Source organism: Corythoichthys intestinalis, chromosome 5, assembly GCF_030265065.1.
Source record: "Corythoichthys intestinalis isolate RoL2023-P3 chromosome 5, ASM3026506v1, whole genome shotgun sequence".
Taxonomy (NCBI): domain Eukaryota; kingdom Metazoa; phylum Chordata; class Actinopteri; order Syngnathiformes; family Syngnathidae; genus Corythoichthys; species Corythoichthys intestinalis.
Genome location: NC_080399.1, coordinates 2,110,488 through 2,126,285, shown reverse-complemented (window position 1 = coordinate 2,126,285; position 15,798 = coordinate 2,110,488). Strand labels below are relative to the sequence as shown.

The 15,798-nt window shown below is 37.7% G+C and overlaps 2 protein-coding genes across 8 annotated transcripts in view; both read left to right on the top strand.

Moving 5' to 3' along the window:
* Nucleotides 1-6,317, top strand: part of fnbp4 (formin binding protein 4) — a 37,669-nt gene extending 31,352 nt beyond the window's left edge. Inside the window, exons 16-17 of one of the 2 annotated variants that reach the window (XM_057836329.1) lie at nt 2,767-2,918; nt 2,989-6,317. In XM_057836329.1, the coding sequence (XP_057692312.1) occupies nt 2,767-2,918; nt 2,989-3,076 (240 nt within the window). In that variant the 3' untranslated portion in view covers nt 3,077-6,317. The remainder of the gene's footprint in view (nt 1-2,766; nt 2,919-2,988) is intronic. The other variant, XM_057836328.1, reaches the window with a different exon arrangement.
* A 252-nt stretch (nt 6,318-6,569) lies between these two features.
* Nucleotides 6,570-15,798, top strand: part of agbl2 (AGBL carboxypeptidase 2) — a 36,279-nt gene continuing 27,050 nt past the window's right edge. Inside the window, exons 1-9 of one of the 6 annotated variants that reach the window (XM_057837951.1) lie at nt 6,570-6,984; nt 9,003-9,077; nt 9,411-9,485; nt 9,698-9,793; nt 10,463-10,592; nt 10,664-10,831; nt 10,902-11,024; nt 14,020-14,161; nt 14,228-14,477. In XM_057837951.1, coding sequence (XP_057693934.1) covers nt 10,481-10,592; nt 10,664-10,831; nt 10,902-11,024; nt 14,020-14,161; nt 14,228-14,477 — 795 coding nt within the window. In that variant the 5' untranslated portion in view covers nt 6,570-6,984; nt 9,003-9,077; nt 9,411-9,485; nt 9,698-9,793; nt 10,463-10,480. Of the gene's footprint in view, nt 6,985-7,025; nt 7,583-9,002; nt 9,078-9,410; nt 9,486-9,697; nt 9,794-10,462; nt 10,593-10,663; nt 10,832-10,901; nt 11,025-14,019; nt 14,162-14,227; nt 14,478-15,798 lie in introns of those variants that run through there. The other 5 variants (XM_057837950.1, XM_057837952.1, XM_057837949.1 and 2 more) reach the window with 5 other exon arrangements.

The following is a 15,798-nucleotide window of genomic DNA, read 5'->3' as shown; positions in this document are numbered from 1 at the left end:
TTATACAAACAAGCTCCAAAATACTTGCATGCATAACTCACATAATTTTTGGCTAAGGGTATAGCTTGAAGCCAATTGGTGGTACTACTTTGGCATATGGAATCACAAAACACAGCAAGTAAGCACAAAGAAGGCGCCATCTGCTGCCCAAAATGCACATTACATGAACTCTTAACTCATTCACTCCCAGCCATTTTCACCTAAGCAAAACCCTTCGCTCCCGGCCATTTTACTGGATTTTGACTGATTTTGCAAGGCTCACACAAAATTCTGTTGTATTGCAAAATAAACATGGAACCCACCAAAAGAAAGATTCCTCTCTTCTTTCAGCAGGGGAAAAAAAAAGTAAGTTCTTATTTTTTCCATTTAGAAATCAGCATTAGAAAATAGCTTAGTTTGAGCAATTTTCCAATTTCTGATGGATAAAAACAGAGAAATTGAGCTTTTTGTGAAAGCATACATTTCAAACTTTGACTTTAACACAGCTATTTTTTGCTTTAGTTACATCCCAAACATACAAAATATCATAAACTATAAGACAAATACAGGTTTTGATAGCAAAGTAACAATATATTTACACATAACTGAGAGATGACGGGTTGTGGCCGCGACAGCCGGGTAAACTTTTCCCTCATCGCCGCCTGTCTCATAAAGATTGATTTTTTGGAGTCGCTGCGGGGTCTGCTCGGCGAGCAGCACGGATTCAGCGGCATCGTCCGCTGCACTGTTGGTCCCGGTCGTTCTGCTCGGTCGTCCAGCGCCTGGCATCCCGGGCATCCTTTAGGTTGTTCTCCATTCGGTCGTCTTCAGCCAACGCCCCTCGTTGCCGTTGAATCGAGTTGCGGGTCTTACCAAATGCGCTACTGCCCTCCAGTGGCCAGTTTTATTGCTTTAAAATGGATTTTCAGCTTTGTGCTTTGGAGCAAAATTGAAGCAGAACCCAGAGATGTCTCTTGTAAAAAAAAAATAGGACTGTCAAATGATTAAAATTTTTAATCGAGTTAATTACAGCTTAAAAATTAATTGATCGTAATTAATTGCAATTCAAACCATCTATAAAATATGCCACATTTTTCTGTAAATTATTGTTGGAATGGAAAGATACATACACACATAGTCACAACAAAATGTTCCACAGCAAACAGATGCAAAAATGTCAGGGACATGACAAAGTCATAACCTTGTACGCCCTAAAATTATTCGAGCTGCTTGACTGGACGCTTAGTCACTGAACCCAGATTGTTGACTGTGTTATTCTACAGTTTTGGTGTATGTTCCATGCCTGAATGTGCGTCTTTAGTTGTATGGGGTACGGGAAACTGATAAGCATATGCTTCATCTCGTTCGCCTTTGTCGTCTTCTTTGGTTTCTTCTTCGGGCAAATCATATCACATTTTGTAATCGTCAATGATTGTTAATGATACCGATGATGATGACAGTAAAATTCCATTAAAAAAAAAAAAAGATAAGACACATGACGGATATATACATTCAACATACGGTACATAAGTACTGTATTTGTTTATTATAACAATAAATCAACAAGAAGACATTAACATTATTAACATTCTCTTAAAGCGATCCATGGATAGAAAGACTTGTAGTTCTTAAAAAATAAATGTTAGTACAAGTTATAGAAATTTTATATTAAAACCCCTCTTAATGTTGTCGTTTTATTAAAATTTGTAAAAATTTAAATCAAAAAATAAACTAGTAGCTCGCCATTGTTGAGGTCAATAATTACACCTTGCTTACTCATGGTACTAACCCATATAATCAGTTGGACCCAAGCGCCAGCAGAGGGCGCCAAACACAAAAAAACAAGTAACAAGCGGATATTACACTGTACTGTCATTTTAATCTGAGCGGGGCATGTGCGTTAAATGCGTCAAATATTTTAACGTGATTAATTAAAAAAATTAATTACCGCCCGTTAACACGATAATTTTGACAGCCCTAAAGAAAAAAGAAAAAAAAACTGCACTAAAAGCAAAAAAAAAAAAAACCTGCGGAAAAAACCACAAATCTGCAAAAACGCAGCAAAGTGCAGAAAAACTTGGTAAAAACAACAAAAATATGAAAAACTAAAAAAAAAAAAAAAAATTACCCCCCTCCCCAAAAAACTCTTTAAAAAAAAAAAAAAAAAAAAAAAACATGAAAAGCTCATAAAATACACGAATAACAACAAAAAAATTATCAAAAAAGAAAAAAAAAAACTTCGAAAACAACACAAATCTGCAAAAACACAGCAAAGTGCAGAAAACAGAACTGGGAAAAACTGCAAGAATCAACAATCCCGAAAATAAAACCCACCAAAACCAGAAAAATTACGCCCCCCCCTAAAAAAAAAACAATCAAAAACTACGAAAAAGCTATAAAAAAAAACGAACAAAAAAAAAACTGCACTAAACCTGTGAAAACAACCACAAATCTGCAAAACATGGCAAAGTGCAGAACAAATTGGCAGAACTGCGAGAACCAACAAAATGAAAAAGAAACCCACAAAAACCTGAAAACAAACCCAGAAAAAATATCAAAAACCTACCTCAAAAACCACGAAAAGCTTAAAAAAAAAAAAAAAAAAAAAAAAAAAAGACATATAAATACAACTTTGGGACACTGAAACAATTAAAGACAGAACGTATTTATACGTTTTTGGGAGCAAATGAGTTAATGGCGACAACGACGCGTAAAATCATTTTGCTGACGTATATCATAGTTTCACGCAACTGTTGTCATACTGAACCACGACTTCTCGTGTCGTAGAAGGCGAAGACAAAAATGCCCTCCTTGGTGAAGAAGTGGCAAAGCATCCAGAAGGAGCTGGAGGAGGAGGAGAAAAGCAGCTCCAGCGACGAAGACCGAGAACAGCTCAGCAAAAAGAGCATCGAAGAGTGGAAGCAGCAGCAGCTCCTCACGTATGTTAAACCTCATTTTGCTCTCCTTTTTTCCCCCCTCTCTTCTTATTTTTCAACTTTGAATTTTCAGAGGAAAGGCTTCCAAGAATGCCAACTTCGAGGCACTTCCTGAAAATTGGAGGGATCGACTGAAGAAAAGGAAGTTGAACAGCACATAACATCGGACTTGAACGCTTTACAAACAAACAAAAATATCCGTGTGTATGTTTTATATGCATACGGTGAATGTGAGTATATAAAGTATTATGCTGTATGTCAGTATGGGCCGGTCATCTTGGTGGTGGGCCTCCTCGTAGCTGAATTCCGATTAATTTCACAGGGATTAGATATTGCAGCAGTTGTTATGGAGTTGGCAAAACCGCAACAAACTGAAAAAAATTAAAAATAACAAAAAAATATCAACCCCTCACCCCCCGAAAATTGGCAAAACCGCAAAAACACAAATTGGAAATGAAAAATAGCCCCCCAAAATCAGTTTAAAAAAAAAAAGAAGACTTGAGAAAACCCACTAAAATCACAAAGAAAACCACCAAGAACACTTAAAAATAAACCCTCACATAACTGAAAACCACTGAGAATGCAAAAAAACTGCACCAAAAGTCCAGAATCGTGCAAAGACGGCAAGAGAAACCTCGCAAAAAAAATCCCACAAAACTGCGGACCCCACCAAAACCAGGAAATAATAACAAAAAAATACCTCAAAAACCACGAAAAGTCTAAAAAATAAAATAAAATGCAAAAAACTGCACTAAAAAGCAAAAAAAAATAACTGCGAAAAAAAACAATCTGCAAAAACCAGCAACAAGGAGAAAAACTTGGCAAAAAGCAACAAAAAGAGGAAAAACTCAATAAAACCAGAAAAATTACCCCCACGAAAAAACCTTTAAAAACCACGAAAAGCTCATAAAAATACATGAATAACACAAAAAAAATGTTCAAAAAAGAAAAAAAAACCTGCGAAAACAACACAAATCTTCAAAAACACAACAAAATGCATAAAACAGAACTGGGGAAAAACTGCAAAAATAAAAACTGGTAAAACTGCAAGAATCCACAATCCCAAAAATAAAACCCACCAAAACCAGAAAAACGACACCCACGGGAAAAAAAAAAAAAAAAAACTACGAAAAACTAAAAAAAAAAAAACAACAAAAAACTGCACTAAACCTGTGAAAACAACCACAAATCTGCAAAATACCGGAAAGTGCAGAACCAAATGGCAGAACTGCGAGAACCAACAAAATGAAAAAGAAACTCACAAAAACCTGAAAACAAAAACAGGAAAAAAAATATCAAAAACCTACCTCAAAAACCACGAAAAAGCTAAAAAAAAAAAAAAAAAATTGAAAACAACCACAAATCTGCAAAACACGGCAAAGTGCAGAACAAATTGGCAGAACTGCGAGAGCCAACAAAATGAAAAAGAAACTTACAAAAACCTGAAAACAAAACCAGAAAAAAATATCAAAAACTTAACTCAAAAACCAAAAAAAAAAAAAAAAAAAAAAAAAAAAATGGAAGACTAAAAAAAAAAATACTGGACTGAAAAGCAAAAAAAACAACAACCTGAAAACAATTTAAAAAATACCTGCAAAAACTTGCTTTGTAAATTATTAGCAAAACTACAAAAAAAAAAACCACAAACATGCACCAACAATTGGCAGAAATACACAAAAACCGAAAAGCAAACCCACCAAAATCATAAAAAAAACAAAAAAACATTCTAAATGCAAAAAAAAATCCTATACTAAAAAGCAAAATAAAACTCCCGCAAAAACCACCCAAAAAAAACTTTTTAAAAAGCACTCCAAACCGCGGGGAAATATGGCAACAACAACAAAAAACCCGGCAAATCCCCTCCCACTCCCCTTCAGATTGGCAAAACCACTCAAAACTCACCAAAATCAGAAAAAAACACCAAAAATTTGATAACTTTGTTGACATTTTACGACTGACATCTGAAGGGGGCGTCAACATCTTGGAGGTGAAACTTTTTACAGCAAAAACGGCTGACATTTTTATATAATTTGCATCTGAGGGTGGAGCTAAAATGGATGGGAGGTCATGTTAACAAGTCATGAAAACAAAAGACTTGAAACAAATGAATACAATTACATTTCTTGTACGTTTAAATGCTATTCAGTGTTCTTTTTAATCAACATAAAGCCGCTAAACATGGTTTTGCCAGCTGTCTATGTACAGTACCATACAGTATAATACTTTATATATACCACTGTTCATGTTACGAAATATGCACATGCGTGCACTGTATATACATATTTTTTTGTTTCAACCAATTTTGTTTCGTATTTTGTGGCTTATTTTCTGCTTCAAAATGAACACGTCATACTTTGAATGTTTCTCGGCGCTCATCAACGTGCCAAATGGAGTTTTAAACGAGCGTTTTTACGTCGGTGTACAGAACATATTGGGACTAGCCGCGTTTTGGGAATCTCCGAATGTGTACTTTTTTGTAAATTTATTAAACGTTTTTTACAATATGTGTGTTTTTGTGTTGAGATGATGATTTTCAGATGTAATCTGCAACCACAGATTTGTTCATTTGCTGCTAGATGTCAATTGGATTGGACGTCAATGGCAGGCAATGAGTTCATATCGATTACCGTATTTTCCACATTATAAGGTGCATTGGAGTGTAAAGCACACCTTCAATGAATTGGGCTATTTTCAAATTGTTTTTATACATAGGGCGTACTGTATTATAAGGTGCAGTCGTAGTGGCTAGGGTTGAGTTATACATCCACTAGATGGTGCTACACAAAAAGGAATGTCATGCCATGATTAACCAATATCGATCCATATATAAGACTCACTGGATTATAAGACGCACTGTCTGCGTTTCAGAAAATTGAAGGCTTTTCGGTGCGCCTCATAGTGCGGGATATACGGTATTTCTTGACAGTACATTTTAAAATGTTAACTTTTGTATTAAATTTTACAGAAAAAATGGTAATTACTGCTCAGCTTTATTTTAAATCATTAAAGAGTAGACAAATAAGTACACAATAGTTAGTAAAAAAAGGTAAAGTAACACTAGGTAACTTCTCAAGATGTAAGTGGATGCTAACGCGAATTCTGCAAAGATGGACGTTGGGCCCCGTCAGTGCTGACGCGTGAAGTTGGGGGGTTAGCCACGCTAAGCCATACGGTCATATGGTATTGTTTCACCACAAGTGGATTCATTACCTTATTACTATTCATACTTCACACAGCTGCTTGAAACAAATGTTTAATCCATCTGCAGGCGACTTGGATATCATGATTTTCCAACACTGCGGGTGTACGCTGTCGCTAAAATCGACCAAAATTGAAAAGTTACCTAGTATTGCTTTAACACACATATACTTAAAATGTAAATTGAATATTTACAGCTAAAATGAGGAAATCTGTTTTTTTAAAGGGGAAATTACTCAAAAATACTTTAAGAAAAATGATTTAACTCATTAGCAATCAAAATTTTTTAAAAATAACTATTTTTAAGAAAAAAACTGGCATTCATTAAAACGACCTTTTGTAATTTGTATCCTATATGAAATGTATTAAATATTTTTTTAGCATTTGAAGTGTATTTGTAGTTGTATTTTTCAATTTAATTTATAAATATATATCTTTTTATTAATACTACTTTTATGTACTTAGCCCCAATGCTTTTTGACGTATTTATTTTTAATGTAAATTCAAGCATAAATAGATTGATGCAATTCAAATTATTTAGCCACTTTTTGGTCTCATCACAAAGTACACGAATGATATTGGAAAAAAACGAACTATTATTGGATTACAAGCGCGTTTTCGCTCCATTTTATCGGTTCGAGTTTATTTTAATTAGATTTTCTATACCTCCACAATGATTCTAAATAGCTAGCTAGCACGAAGCTAGCCTGACGATATCAGGCGCGAAGCTAGCTAGCTAGCAACGACGCAACCGTAATCTCGCGGGTTTTCTCAGTCTATCGGTTGCTAGGCAACATGTCGTTGCTCGCCGAAGATTGTGTATTTTGCTAACTTCTCGAGAAATTTTCGCTGAAATGCAACGGTAAGCGTGGTAAGTCCTTAAAACTTGTCCAATATGGACTCGCAATGATTTTTATATTTCATTTTACCGTTGGAGTCGGAAAACGATCCTGTTGTCGCGTAGTTTGTGAGTTTTTTCAACCGTTAACTTGTCTAGCCGTACTAAAAGTGTCAACTTTTGCTTTTTACTAAAATAATGATATTCAGTTCCGAGTTATATGATAAATAAGAAACTCAACACCATGCATGTGATTCCGGTTGTAATTTGTATGTTTGTGGAGAATTGAACGTCTTCAAATCGAGCAGTGCAGGGAATGACATCAGTGCCGTCTGATTGGACAATTTGAGGAAGCGCTTTGAAATATTGATGTTAACAAAATAAAACCAGTGTGACGTCATGTATGCATCATTGCTTGTGTATCTATGCACAGGCATGCGCTTTTGCATTTTAAATGTGTTGAACACATCACATCCTACAGCTATTTGCAAACGCGGCTAACCTAGCTACTTTTGCTGTCGTCTGACGACCGTGAAAATAAAAAAATGAGTTGAAGTTGAAGATTACAAATGCAAATTATGCCAGGAATGTTCTGTGAGCATCATGGGGATGATATCTACTTCAAACTTTAGTAAGTGCCACCATCTTTTGGCAGAGGAACTGATGTTGCTAGCATAGCTAGCGGCACTACTTCCTGTACACTCCTGGTTCACTATTAATTTCGTGTCACTTTCTGTTCATCGCGGGTCACTTCCTGTTTGATTTTCGATCATTTCCTTTTGATTTTTCTTCATTTTTTAAAAAGTCACTTTTATTTTGTGCCACTGTTAGTCATGTGTCACTTCCTGTTGATTTTGGGCCACTTCGAGATCACTTCCTGCAGATTTTTGTTAGCCCCCCCCAGATCACTTGCTGTTAATTTTTGCCTAGTTGCACTGCTTTCTGTTGATTACAGGTGACTTCCTGTTTTATTTTGGTATACTTCTGGGCCATTTCTTGTTGATTAGGGAGGAATTCTGGGTAACTTTTTGTTGTTTTTGGTTCATTTCTGGGTCGCTGTTAATTTTGTCTCTTTGTGTCAATTGTTAAGTCACTTCTTATTGATTTTGGGCCACTTCAAGATCACTTCCTGGAGATTTGTGTCACTTCCTGTACATTTTAGTATACTTCTGCCTCACTTCCTGTTGATTTTGGTATACGTCTGCGTAACTTCATTTTGATTTCCCGTTGATTACAAGGTCACTTCCTGTTGATTTTGGGTCACCCTGGGGTCAGTTCCTGTTGATTTTTGCAGTTTCAGTACTTCCTGTTGACCACAGTTCATTTCCTGTTTGATTTTTAGTGCATTTCAGCATCACTTCCTGTTGATTTTGGTACACTTCTGGGTCACTGTTCATTGTGGGTCACTTCCTGTTGATTTTGGGCTACTTCAAGATCACTTCCTGAAGATTTTGGGTAACCCCGGGTCACGTCCTGTTGATTTTGGTACACTTATGGGTCACTGCTGATTTTGTGTCACTTTCTCTTCATTGTGGGTCACTTCCTGTTGATTTTGGGCCACTTCAAGATCACTTCCTACCAATTTTGGGCATCACAGGTCACCTTCTGTTGATTTTTTGCAGTTCCATGAAATTACGTTTTTGATTTTAATTGTTGATTACAGGTCATTTCCTGTTTGATTTTTAGGGCTTTTCAGGCTAACGTCCTGTTTATTTTGGGTCACTTCCTTCTTGTTTTGGTTCACCTTTGCGTCACTGTTGATTTTGTGTCACTTCCTGTTGATGATGGGTCACTTCTGGATCACTTATTTTGTGTCGCTTCCTGTAGATTTTGGGATTCCCCCGGATCACTTCCTGTTGATTTCCATAGTTTCACTACTTCCTGTTGATTACAGGTCACTTCCTGTTTGATTTTGGTCCATGTATGGGTCGCTGTTGATTTAGTCACTTTCTGTTCATTACGGGTCACTTCCTGTTGATTTTGGGCCACTTCAAGATCGTTTCCTGCAGATTCTGGGCCACTAACGGGTCACTTCCTGTTTACTTTTACAGTTTCACTACTTCATGTTGGATATTGGTCACTTCTGTTCTGGATCACAGTTCATTTTGTGTCACTTCCTGTTCATGGTAGGTCACTTCCTGTTGATTTGAGGTAATTTCCTTTTGATTTTGGTCCATTTTTGGGTCATTTAATTCCGTGTCACTAGGTCACTGTTAATCTTGCGTCACTTCCTGTTGATTTTGGGCCACTTCAAGATCACTTCCTGCAGATTTTGTGTCACCCCGAGGTCACTTCTTGTTGATTTTTGCACAGTTTGATGATTTCCTATTGATTACAGGTCACTTCCTGTTTGATGTTGATATACTTCTGGGTCACTTCCTGTTGATTTCGGGCCACTTCAAGATCGCTTCCTGCAGATTCTGGGCCACTAACGGGTCACTTCCTGTTTACTTTTGCAGTTTCACTACTTCCTGTTGGATATTGGCCACTTCTGTTCAGGATCACAGTTCATTTTGTGTCACTTCCTATTCATGGTAGGTCACTTCCATTTGATTTGAGGTCATTTCCTTTCGATTTTGGTCCATTTTTGGGTCATTTAATTCCGTGTCACTAGGTCACAGTTAATCATGTGTCACTTCCTGTTGACTTTGGGCCACTTCAAGATCACTTCCTGCAGATTTTGCGTCACCCTGGGGTCACTTCCTGTTGATTTTTGCATAGTTTGACGATTTCCTATTGATTACAGGTCACTTCCTGTTTGATGTTGATATACTTCTGGGTCACTTCCTGTTGATTTTGGGCCACTTCAAGATCACTTCCTGCAGATTTTGGGTCACCCCGGGTAACTTCCTGTTGATTTTTGCATAGTTTGACGATTTCCTATTGATTTCAGGTCACTTACTGTTTGATGTTGATATACTTCTGGGTCACTTCCTGTTGATTTTGGGCCACTTCAAGATCACTTCCTGCAGATTTTGGGTCACTTCCTGTTGATTTTTGCATAGTTTGACGAGTTCCTATTGATAAGAGGTCACTTCCTGTTTGATGTTGAAATACTTCTGAGTCACTTCCTGTTGATGTTGGGTCACCCCGGGGTCCCTTCCTGTTGGTTTTTGCATAGTTTCACTATTCCTGTTGATTACAGGTCACTTCCTGTTTGATCTTGGTATACTTCTGAGTCACTTCCTGTTGATGTTGGGTCACCCCGGGGTCACTTCCTGTTGGTTTTTGCATAGTTTCACTATTTCCTGTTGATTACAAGTCACTTCTGCGTCACTTCCTGTTGCTGAAATGAAAAGAAGATTAAAAAGGAGGCTTTTTTTTAACTTTATTTAAAATTGTATAAAGCGCAACTTTAATTTTTCTTTTCATTTTTTAAAAAATCTAAAATATAAAGAAATTAGTACATTGGCGATTTTTTTTACAATTAAAAGGTTCCATTGTCATATCAATGAAACATCAGTCAAATTGTTTAGACATGCCTGGTTTTGCTTTCCATTTTCTGGCCTAGGAATAAAGATCACCAGCCATGGCCGGCCCCGTGATCAGGAACTGGTGGCACACGTACCAACTGGACAAATCCGACATCAACGACTCCAACAAAGAAGAGGACAAAGACGACCTCGCGGAGAAACGCCAGCGTAAGCCGCTTTCCCCGACGATCCCTCGTGTAAAGACGCCGCCGTTGATTGTTCTGAGCGCCGTTCCCCAGTGTCGATTAGTCAGACCCTGCGGACCAGACAACTGCGAGTGGATTTCGACGGCAACCGTCCGGTTTTGAGTCTCCGAGCGCCTCTGGATCTGGTTCAGTTCCCGTCCATTTCCGGTCCCCGATGGCCTGTGGAGTGTGAGGTCGTCAGTAACGCCATCCACCACATTGGTAATGCGGCCATTCGCAACGGACCGTGATCTCATTTTAATATTCGTGATATTCATGTTGCTCATCGTAGAGTGGAAACCACCAAAGCCTGAACCGCTTTACCACCCAACCGGGCATGAGAAGACACCATTTTCACAGGCGGACGAGAGCAGAACATTACAGACCACACAAGTTGTCTACTGCATTGACCAAGGTAACTTTTAGAACCACAAATAGTGCCAAAGATTTGTTTTTAAAGCTTAAAAAAAGCTTCAAAGCTCCGGATTTCATAGATGGAAAAGGGAAAAACAGGATGTTGGATGAGGGAAAAACTCCAAATCTTTTGAATTGGTTAAAAAAAAAAAAAAATTAATGCTAAAGACTTGTTTATAAAGCTTCATTTTTTTGTTTTTGTTTCTGGTGTCCTGATTTCATAAGTGGAAAAGGGAAAATGGACTTGGAGGAGGGAAAAAAATCAAAACAAAGATTTGAATTAGAAAAAAATGAATTAGTGCCAAAGACTTGTTTTTAGAGCATTACTTCTTCTGTTCCGGCATCTGGATTTCTTAGATGGAAAAGGGAAAACAGGATGTCGGATGAGGGAAAACTCAAAGTGTTTTTGAAGTGAGGGGGAAGAAAAACTTAATTAGTGCCAAAGACTTGTTTTGAGAGCTTCATTTGTTTATTTTGTTTTGGGTGTCCTGATTTCATAGGTGGAAAAAGGTAAACGGGCTTGGAGGAGGGAGAAAGTCAAAACAGAGCTTTGAATTAGAAAATAAAATGAAATCAATTAGTGTCAAATACTTATTTTTAGAGGTATTCGTTTTTCTGTTCTGACATCCTTATTTCTTAGATGGAAACGGGAAAACAGGGTGTTGGATGACGGAAAACTCAAAATGTCTTGAATTGGTAAAAAAAAAAAAAAAAAAAAAACTTAATGCTAAAGACTTGTTTATAGAGCTTCATTCTTTTGTTTGTGTTTTTGGTGTCTTCATTTCATAGGTGGAAAAGGGAAAACAGACTTGGAGGAGGGAAAAAAAACAAAACAAAGATTTGAATTAGAAAAAAATCAATTAGTGCCAAAGACTTGTTTTTAGAGCATTACTTCTTCTGTTCCGGCATCTGGATTTCTTAGATGGAAAAGGGAAAACAGGATGTCGGATGAGGGAAAACTAAAAGTGTTTTAAATTGAGGGGGAAGAAAAACTTAATTTGTACAAAAGACTTGTTTTGAGAGCTTCGTTTGTTTATTTTGTTTTGGATGTCCTGATTTCATAGTTGGAGAAGGGAAAACGGGCTTGGAGGAGGGAGAAAGTCAAAACAAAGCTTTGAATTAGAAAAAAAAATGAACTTAATCAGTGCGAAAGACTTGTTTTCAGAGCTTCTTCTGTTCCGTCATCCTGATTTCTTAGATGGAAAAGAGAAATCAGGATGTTGGCTGAGAGAAAACTCAAAAGGTTTTGAATTGGGGGTGGGGTGCGGGGGGGGACTTAATTAGTGCCAAAGACTTGTTTCCAGAACTTCATTTTTACTTTTTTTTTTTTTTTTTGGGGGGGGGGGGGTGTCCTGATTTTAGAGGTGGAAAAGGGAAAGCCGGCTTGGAGGAAAAAATGAAAAATGAAATCAATTAGTGTCAAATACTTATTTATAGAGGTATTCTTTTTTCTGTTCCGACATCCTTATTTCTTAGATGGAAACGGGAAAACAGGATGTTGGATGAGGGAAAACTCAAAATCTGTTGAATTGGGAGGGGGAGGACTTAATCAGTGCCAAAGACTTGTTTATAGAGCTTCATTTTGTTTTGTTTTGTTTCAGGTGTCCTGATTTTATAGGTAGAAAAGGGAAAACAAGGGCTTGGAGGAGGGAAAAAAATAAAAACAAAGCTTTGAATTGGGAAAAAAAAATGAACTCAATCAGTGCCCAAGACTTGCTATTAATGCGGGACTGTTTCTGTTCCGGGATCCAGTTTTATGCCAAAGACTTGCTTTGAGAGCTTCATTTTTTATTTTTATTTTTTATTTTTATTTTTTTTTTGGGGGGGGGGGGGGTCCTGATTTCATAGGTAGAAAAGGGGAAAAAAAGCTTGGGGGAGGGAGAAAATCAAAACAAAGCTTTGAATTAGGAAAAAAAATATCTCAATTAGTGCCAAAGACGTGTTTTTAGAGCATTACTTTTTTCTATTCCGTCATCCTGATTTCTTAGATGAAAAAGGGAAAAAAAAGGATGAATGAGGGAAAACTCAAAATGTTTTGAATTGGAGGGGAAAAAAATTAATTTGTGCCAAACACTTGTTTTTAGAGCTTCATTTTTGTTTGTTTGTGGGTTTTGGGTGTCCTGATTTAATAGGTGGAAAAGGGAAAACGGGCTTGGAGGAGGGAGAAAATCAAAGCAAAGCTTTGAATTAAAAAAAAAAAAGAACTTAACTACTGCCAAAGACTTATTAGAGCATGACTGTTTCTGTTCTGGCATCCCGATTTCTTAGATGGAAAAGGGAAAACAGGATGTCGGATGAGGGGAAAAAAATCAAAATATTTTTAATTAGGGAACTAAAGAATTAGTGCCAAAGATTTAGAAAGCTTTATTTTTTTGTAGGTGTTCTGATTTCACAGGTGGAAAAGGGAAAGCATGAATTTGGAGGAGGGAAAAGTCTAAAGTTTCGAATTACAAAAAATGAACTCCAATAGTGCCAGAGACTTGTTTTTAAAGCTTTATTTTTTGTTTTGGTGTCCTGATTTCATGGGTGAAAAAGGGGGAACAGGAGGTTGGATGAGGAAGAAATCAAAACATATACTTTTAATTAGGAAAATAAAGAACTTAGTGCAGGATGTTGGATTTCTTTTACGGTGTCCCAATTTAGTTGGCGGAAAAGGGAAAAACAAGTAGGTAGATGGGGGAGGGAGGATAGTGTGGAATTAGGAAAAAAACAACTTATTATAACCCAATTACTCCTAGAGACTCGATTTTCATCTTGTTTTTTTGTGCTAGCTAACTCTATTTTGTCAATGGAAAAGGGAAATAAAGCGAGTGGATGAGGGAAAAAACAAAGAGGTTGGGATTGGACAAAAAAAGCTTTGTCATATTATCACTTAAAACACTTGAACTAAGAAAACAACCCTTCCTACTGTTCTAACATCTTTCAGTGTCATTTTATAAATGATCTAACTGGCTACCTTTGACGTATAAGCCAACTTATTTTTTCTTGCTCGGTAGGAGACAAGTGTCCCTACTTCACCTGCTCTCGTGTGGGAGGCTCGCGGATATCCACCTCCCCTAACGACGCCGACCAGAAGGACCTCTCCCTCGAGTTCGAATCCCGATTTGAGAGCGGAAACCTTCAGAAAGCCGTGCAAGTGTAAGCGTTCCCCTCCTTTCCCGCCCTCTGGTTTCCTCACCCGACCCTTTTTCCCCGCTTCCTCAGCGGTCCGCACGAATACGAACTCACCCTGCGCACCGACATGTACACCAGCAAACACACGCAGTGGTTCTACTTCCGCGTGCGGAACATGAAAGCCGAGGTGAGCTACCGCCTCACCATCGTCAACTTGATGAAGCGCCGCAGCCTCTACTCGCAAGGGATGAAACCCCTGCTCTACTCCGAGAGAGCCGCAGAAGAAACGGCCGTCGGGTGGATACGGACCGGCTCCAACATCACGTACTACCGCAGTCAGGTCGGTGGTTTTAACGGTCATGGACACAATGATTGGTACTGAGACTATAAGTCGCATTAGAGTAGCACCGCATTATAAGGCTTAGTAGTAGAGGTGTGCATCGGCACTGCCCTCACGATTCGATTCGATTACCTTATTATTTTGGCATGTGGTATTTCTTTGGTATGTGGCAAAATGGATTTTGCCATTTGGGTTTTTTTTTTTTTTTTGCCTTGTGGGACTGGCTGGCTACCATTTCAGGGTGTACCCTGCCTTCTGCCCATAGTTAGCTGGGATTGGCTCCAGCACCTCCACGACCCTCATGAGGAAAAGCAGCATGGAAAATGAAAAAAAAAAGGAATTTGGCTTTTTTTTTTTCATGTGGCATTTTTTTGTATGTGGCAAAATGGATTTTGGCATGTGGCATTTTTTGGGGATGTGGCATTTTTTTGGTATGTGGCAAAATGGATTTTGGCATGTGGCCTTTTTTTGCCATGTGGCATTTTCTTTGGTATGTGGCAAACTTGATTTTGGCATTTGGTATTTTTTGCCATGTGGCCTTTTTTTAAGTATGTGGCAAAATGGATGTTGGCATGTGGCATTTTTGGGGATGTAAAATTTTTGGGTATGTGGTCAAATGTATTTTGGCATGTGGCAAAATGTATTTTGACATGTGGCATTTTTTGGGTATGTGGATTTTTTTGGTATGTGCCAAAATTGATTTTGCCAAGTGCCATTTTTTGCCCTGTGGCAAAATGTATTTTGGCATGTGGCTTTTTTTCATGTGGCATTTTTTTGCCATGTGGCAAAATTGATTTTGGCATGTGGCCTTTTTTTGCCGTGTGGCATTTTCTTTGGTATGTGGCAAAATTGATTTTGGCATTTGGTATTTTTTGCCATGTGACATTTTTTTAAGTATGTGGCAAAATGGATTTTGGCATGTGGCATTTTTGGGGATGTAAAATTTTTGGGTATGTGGTAAAATGTGGATTTTTTTGGTATGTGCCAAAATTGATTTTGCCAAGTGCCATCTTTTGCCCTGTGGCAAAATGTATATTGGCATGTGGCTTTTTTTCATGTGGCATTTTTTTTGCCATGTGTCAAAATGGATTTTGTCATGTGGCTTTTTTTTTTTTTTTTTTTTTTTTTTTTTTTGCCATTTGGCATTTTTTGGGGGTATGTGGCAAAATGGATTTTGCCATGTGGGAAAATGTATTTTAGGATGTGTATTTTGGACACCATAACAGAGGACATGTTTGGCGTAACCCCAGTACAGCCTTCCAGGAATAGAACCTCAGGCTAACTGTGAAGCATGGAGTTTGGAAGTGTCATGGTTCGGGGA